This window comes from Gallinula chloropus (assembly GCF_964237585.1).
Source record: "Gallinula chloropus genome assembly, chromosome: 19".
Classification (NCBI taxonomy): domain Eukaryota; kingdom Metazoa; phylum Chordata; class Aves; order Gruiformes; family Rallidae; genus Gallinula; species Gallinula chloropus.
Window position 1 is genome coordinate 11,619,767 of NC_140104.1, and position 6,776 is coordinate 11,626,542.

Consider the following 6,776-nt stretch of genomic DNA (forward strand, 5'->3'; position numbering starts at 1 on the left):
TTTAGAAAGCATCCTTTGATAGAGCCAGGGTGTGAGCAGGGGCAGGAAGATCTCTCTCTCTCTCTCCAGCTCTTTGACAGCGAGGTGGTGGTGTTACACCAGGTGTGAATTTGGCCTCAGAAGAGGGTGAGTGATGAGTAAGCTTCTGCTCTTCTGATAATCCCAGCTGCGAGCAGAAGCCAGATGCTTTGTCCCCACTTGTAGCTCGCTCCGGTTAAGTATTATTATTTATATTATGTAGTAGCTATACATAGTGTTTTATGGCAGTAAAGATACATAAATCAGCAACCAGAAGACGAGGGCTTTGCTCTAAAGAGCTTATAAATCTAACAGCTTGAGCAGCACCGGTAATGGACACAGTAAGCAGGCAGTCAAGTTGCATGTAGACATGAGCTAAGATGGGTCTCCCAAAGCAGATGGCGATTTAGGAGAGATTTTAAATGAGAAGCAACCTGCTCCATCCTCGAGACCTGATCCTGATGGAGAATTAGGCGAGCAGTGACCCATATAGCTTGTCCGGGTGGAGAGGTGAAAGCGTTTGGCTGAGAAAAGCAGCTCGCACAGAGGGAGCGGGCAGGGGGTGGTGGGGGGCTGGTGGCAGGGCTGCCTTTTGGGGGGGGCTCTGTGGGTGCATCCCCTCTAGGGCTGACGCATCTATTCTTGTCCTAAGTGATTTCTCCCCTCGCGCCTGAGAATCCTAATGAAAATGAGCGGCATCACGTCTCCCTAAATAAACCCAGGCTCTGCCTTGCTCTGAGATACAGCACAGCATTAAAAGCCTTAAAATGCAAGAACACTGCGGGCACAGGTACCCCCTGCTCTCCGGATGGAGCAGTGCCGCGGGGACAGGCAGCCCGCAGAGCAGAGCCACGGCCAGCATCCCTGCTGTGGTAGCAGAGAAGTGCTCCAACCCTTCGACCCTTCCTCCTCCTGATCTTGGGTATCAAACCAGCTTTTTAAAATTTATTTCTTCCTCTGCTGGCACCGGCCTGGGAAGGAACCTGGTCTGGGCTGGAGAGAGATGGGCTGTGTCTGGCCGAGCACGCTGGCTCCGGGCGTCTGCATTCTTCTGGCCGCTTTCAGCTCTTGCACAAATTGAGGCTTCACGCTAAATGCATTACGCTGTATAACAATTAATCCCATGCTACATATAGAAAGTCCTTACTCATCAATAATGCATGTGGGAGGAGTGATTTTCACTCTCAGTAATAAGGCTAAGACAATGGAAACAAGCAGGTAATGGGGGACATTTATAACGATGTTAATCTAATAATGAGTCTAATGCTGTTAAAAGTAAGACTGCAAACTGGACGCATCCAAAGATAAATTATTTCAAGCATTCATTAACCGATGCCTAATTAATGCCCAATTAGAGAGATGCTACATGGGAAATGGTTTGGACAGTCGGACGGATTCATTCCAATCACTGAAACCTCAGTCAAGAGCAGGAGGCGGCAGAAGGACACGGCGAGCAGAAGCCGGGGTGACACGGTGCATCAGTGGGAGAAAGCCAGGAGATAAACACCCACTTGCTGGTTTTATCCGTGTCAGCAGGGCTTTGTTTTTACTCACTTTACTGGCAGGCTTCTGCTGGATTTTTTCTGTGCAGCTTTTGAAGCTCTCTCTCCCTGGTGAGCTCTGACACACGTGCTGGTGACCCTCCATCTGCCTCACAACCTTTACAAGGCGAAGTCAAAAGGGCTGCAGCAGGAATAAGAAATTCTATGAGCTGGGCAGGGTTGTCTCGCAGGGAAGGTGGGATGGGACCTCTCCAGAAGCTCCCATGGTACTTCCCAGCCTAGGAAGCCCAGAGAGACCCAAGTGCTCCTGGCTGGCAGTTTAGTGCTTGGCCACTGGCCACCACAATGCTGGTGTTACTGGCCTCAGGAACTTTGTGGCTCCATGACCACAGCCTCTTTGTTTCCTGGTGGGGGGTCTCATTCCCAGAGCTAAACCATGACCAAGCCCGGGGCACCCCATGAGCAGCTTCTCACAGCACTAGGCACTCAGTGGGCTTGGAGGGAAAGCATCCTTGATGGGACCATGTGCCTTGAATGCACCCACTGGGGAGTCCATATGTTTCCTCTCTCCAAGTTCTGCCCACCTAATGATTACTTTTTCTGAGCATCCAGCCTTCTGTTTCCCCATTCTCCTTACCCCTGCGCCGCAGCATGTAGGTAGAAAGACATCCCTGCCTCTTCTTCCTACCATTGTCCCCTTGGGAAGCTGAGAACCAGCAACACTCCAGCCTGTCCTCACTGCCATCCAGGACTGCAGGAGTCACACATCTCCCTCTCCATAGGAACTCCAGTCATTAACTCACAAATGCCTGTTAATTAAAAGAGATGGACTCAGTTCCCTCTGACCTTTACCTCCAGAGTTATCCCCACGGGCAGGCGGCCGTTAAACACCACGCTCCCTTTCAGCAGGAGGCTCTACCTTGGCCGTGCTCCAGGGAGACCCAGGCTGCCTTCGTCCATCGCCGCACATTGCTAACAGCCGCCTGTCATCGCCACCCCTATACGTGAAATCGTGTATGTTCCAAGATCCCTGCCCGGCTCCACCTCCCGTCAGTAATCCCGTTAGCCTGGCAACTGTCGTGTCATGGAAGAGCGCATAAAACTGTTGTTTGGAAGCAATATGTAATCTTCCAACCTGCTGCTTATAGCTGGGAGATGGTTTATTGATTCAGACCCTTGTGATTTGGTATTTGCAATAACAGACTCCGCATGTGGGAGATCGTCACGGCGCTTGTGCCTGGCAGGATTTTACTAATAAACATCAGACCTACAGAAGGGTTTGTACTTCAGTGGCACCGAGGCAAGACGGGGAATGTGAAGCTGTCCCACCTTGATGAAGGGGGTTAAAAAAAAAACCCCACCCCCACCCCAAAAGCAAACCACCCAGCAGAATGTATCTGCAAAGGCAGCAAGATGGGGAACGTGAAGCCGTCCCGCCTTGATGAAGGGGGTAAAAAAACCCCACCCCACCCCAAAAGCAAACCACTCAGCAGAATGTATCTGCAAAGGCAGCTTTTCCCCATCGTTATCTGGTGCTTGGATAATGACAATATATCCTCGGGACACCGCTGTTTCCCAGGCTGCGCTCGCACAGCGAGTCGCGGCGAGGGCTCCCGTTTTGGCAGGGAACGCCGGCACGGATGCTCCCACCAGCACAGCCCCTCTTCTCATCACAAAGGCACGACAGCAAAGCCAAAATGGCAGGGTGGTGACTTGGAGAACGTTCCTTTTCCTACACAGCCGTAGGAGTTGTCGCGAATTAAACGTTCCCGACTCGCATCTCCCCTTTCTGGCAGCGGCGCAGGAATGAGACATCCCTCCTGGTAGCTGGGGATTCATTTCTGAAGGGCATTGCCTGGAAGAATTCCCCCTTCTCCTCATTGCAGCCAAGGCTTGGTCCAGAGCTTTGGCTAGCGATGCTTTCCCCCCCCCGCCCCTCTTTACTACCAGTAAGAGATGACTGCCTCTTATTGGGAATTTATGGAGAGTCAGAATAACCCAGTTTACATAAAACCACAACAACTTTGCCTTGAAAGAATGGGTCCAGATGGACAGGTCACTTGCTGTTAACTACACGGTAACAGATCTCCACACTAGGCAAAAGGCAGTGGTAAGCACAGAGTTATATTTCAAACACAATTAATAAGAAAAACGGTGATTTATTTCATTTTTTTATTTTGCCTCCCACTTGTATTGGGCTGTAGGCACTGGAAAGAGGGACTGTTAAAGCCCAAAGGGTCCAGGCTCATGGACTAGCTGGTGATAACGACGTGGAGTAATTAGAAATGAACTCCACTTCCACTCTTGTTTTTCAGATTATTACAAGCCGAGTGCAAGGCGAGGACTGGTGGGCAGGATGGCACCGGCAGCTGTACGCTGCTCCGATTTTACTCCTTCCCCCCACCGCCCTGTAAAGTCCAGAGGCAGAATTCATTAGACACGAGCAAATTTTGCGTATAAGAGGGAAAAGCCAGATCTAGGCAGGAAAATCTGAATGAGAAATGACAAGTCTGGTGCAGGGAGTCTGAAAAGCCGCTCGGCGCAGAAGGAATAGCCTGAAAGCAAGCCTGGTGCGAGGAGTGGGAGCGAGACGGGAACGGGGCGGCGAAACCGGCGCTCTGAGAGCTGAGCAGAGGGAGGGGATGATTACAGCCTTGCTCACCGCTTCTTCTCCGCAGCGAGAAAGCCCCGGTCACAAGCACATACTGTAGCATTAGAGGATGCAATATGCTTTGCCACAGGACATCCATTTAAAAATATGTCTGAGCATCCCACTTTGGAACGGGGTTTTCAGCTCAGCCTTTCCCACCAACTGCTGACAACATGTTTTCCTGTAAATCCCTTGGTTTTCAGGGTGGATGGCCGTGTTTAACAAGTGTAGCGGGGAGAGGTGGTGGGGCCGGGTCTGTGGCTTTCAGAGGGAGGTGGGTGTGCTGTGTGGATGCGCCACACACGTAATTTTAGGTGATTTGCTGGGAATTATTAAAGCCTTTCCTCTCCGGTACGTAAGCGCGGGCTGTTTAAGAGACGCGTTACAGGAGGGGTTGGACACCTGTGAGGGTTTGTATCTCCTCTGTTTGCTCACATGGTTCTACAGCTGCCTTTCCCCCTGCTTCCCTGACTGCACAGCCTGTCTGCAGGCAAAGGGCTTCACTGGCTGCACTGCCCCCCCCCCCGCCCCGATAAGTCCCCCCACCCTGAGAAAGTTTCTCCTGCCCAACCCAACAGCCTGCCTGGTGCAGGCAGGGCGAGGAGGCAGGGAGCACTCCATACATCACGTTTAGACTACGTGCGTGATGAGCCCACTCATCACAGCCGCCGTCATTTCCGCGGGTAATTCATGAGCAGAGAGGAGGGCTGAGGATAATTGGGGGCGTTTTTCACCCAGAATAGTCCCCACGGCGGTGAACGGGTGGGCGGAGGGGTGCCCGAGTCCCCGCTGATGCTGCTCTTCCCTCTCTCCGTACAGGGGGGTTTGCAGAGCTGCTCCTGGTGCTGCTGGGGCTGAAGGTGCACGGTGCCCTGGGCTGTCCCACCGACTGTGTGTGCTACCCATCCCCGATGACTGTCAGCTGCCAGGCTCACAACTTTGTCACCATCCCTGAGGGCATCCCTGAGGACAGCGAGAGGATCTTTCTCCAGAACAACCAGATCACCTTGCTGCTGCGGGGCCACTTCAGCCCCTCCATGGTCACCCTTTGGATCTACTCCAACAACATCACCTTCATCGACCCCAACACCTTCGACGGGTTCGTCAACCTGGAAGAGCTCGACCTGGGGGACAACCGCTACTTAAGGGCTTTAGCTGCAGACACTTTCCAAGGGCTGGTGAAACTCCACGCCTTGTACCTGTACAAGTGTGGGCTGAGCTCCCTCCCCAGCGGGATATTCGGCGGCCTCCACAACCTGCAATACCTTTACCTGCAAGACAACCACATCGAGTTCCTTCAGGATGATATTTTTGTTGACTTGGTTAACCTCAGCCATCTTTTTCTCCATGGAAACAAGCTCTGGAGCCTCCATCAGAACACGTTCAGGGGACTAATAAACTTGGATCGGCTGCTCATCCATCAAAATCAGCTGCAGTGGATTCACAGGCGGGCTTTTCACGACCTCCGAAGATTGACCACCCTTTTCCTGTTCAATAACAGCCTCTCGGAGCTGCAGGGGGACTGCCTGGCCCACCTGGGAGCCCTGGAGTTTCTCAGGCTGAACGGGAACCCATGGAGCTGCGATTGCAAAGCCCGTTCCCTCTGGGAATGGTTGCACAGGTTCAGAGGCTCCAGCTCCAGCGTCATCTGCGAGTCCCCCGAGCAGATGCACGGCAAGGACCTCAAGGTGCTAAGAGCAGAAGACTTTAGGAACTGTTCGGGGTCCGAGTCGCTCCATCAGATTAAAACACATACTTTCTCCACAGCGGACAGAGGAGGCTCCAAAACCCACCACCCCCACCACTCCTCCAAGGAGAAGGGGAAGGAGAGAGGGGCCGAGAACAGTTTGCACAGCAGCCAGCCCGCCGCCCCCCCCGGCTCCCGGCCGGGCTATCGCAAACCCGGCAAGAACTGCACCAGCCACAAAAGCCGTAACCGAACCTCCAAACCGGTGTCCTTGGGGCCGCGGAAAAACGGGCAGGAGGTTCCAGACTATGTGCCTGATTATCAGCACAAATTCAGTTTCGGGGTGATGCCGACGCTCTCCCCCAAACGCAAGGGTAAGTGTACCCGGCGGACACCCATCCGCCCCCCCAGCGGGGTCCAGCAGGCAGCCGGCTGCTCGGGGCTCAGGGCATCGCTCCTGGTTTTTATGATGGTGTTTGCAGCCGTCATCCGCTGAGCCCCTCCCCAGGCTGCGGACGGAGCGAATCTGTACTGCCACCCATCTACAAAGGACCAGAGTTTCTTTTCTTCTTCTTTTTTTGTACGTGGAGAGCGTTGGCCTGGCGAAGGGAAGAACGTTGTCTCGGCATCTGACAGTCTCTCCGTGCCCGGCCGGGCTGCTGATGGGGACTGTGCCGAAGGCAGCGCGGGAGCAGATTAAAAGGCATTATCACACCTCGTCACAAAGCAGCCTAACTGAGCACCCACAACAACCAACAGCGACAGCCAACCTTACCAAAATCCCAGAGAACGGGGACGGTAGCCAATCCGTCGGCGACAACAACCGGACAAACGGACTGTATCCATGCTCTTGGGAAATCCTGTTCAATTGAGAGCGCTCTGAACGACCCCTCCAAATTACCGAAAGGAACGTAATTGC

General features: G+C 53.3%; 1 protein-coding gene across 1 annotated transcript; it reads left to right on the forward strand.

Moving 5' to 3' along the window:
- Nucleotides 1-4,816: 4,816 nt before the first annotated feature.
- On the forward strand, nt 4,817-6,353 carry RTN4RL1 (reticulon 4 receptor like 1; the record flags this gene model as incomplete). The annotated part of the gene is made up of 2 exons (XM_084273103.1): nt 4,817-4,853; nt 4,954-6,353. 2 exons carry the CDS (start codon nt 4,817-4,819, stop codon nt 6,351-6,353), a joined length of 1,437 nt encoding a protein of 478 aa, XP_084129229.1.
- Between the last annotated feature and the right edge of the window lie 423 nt (nt 6,354-6,776).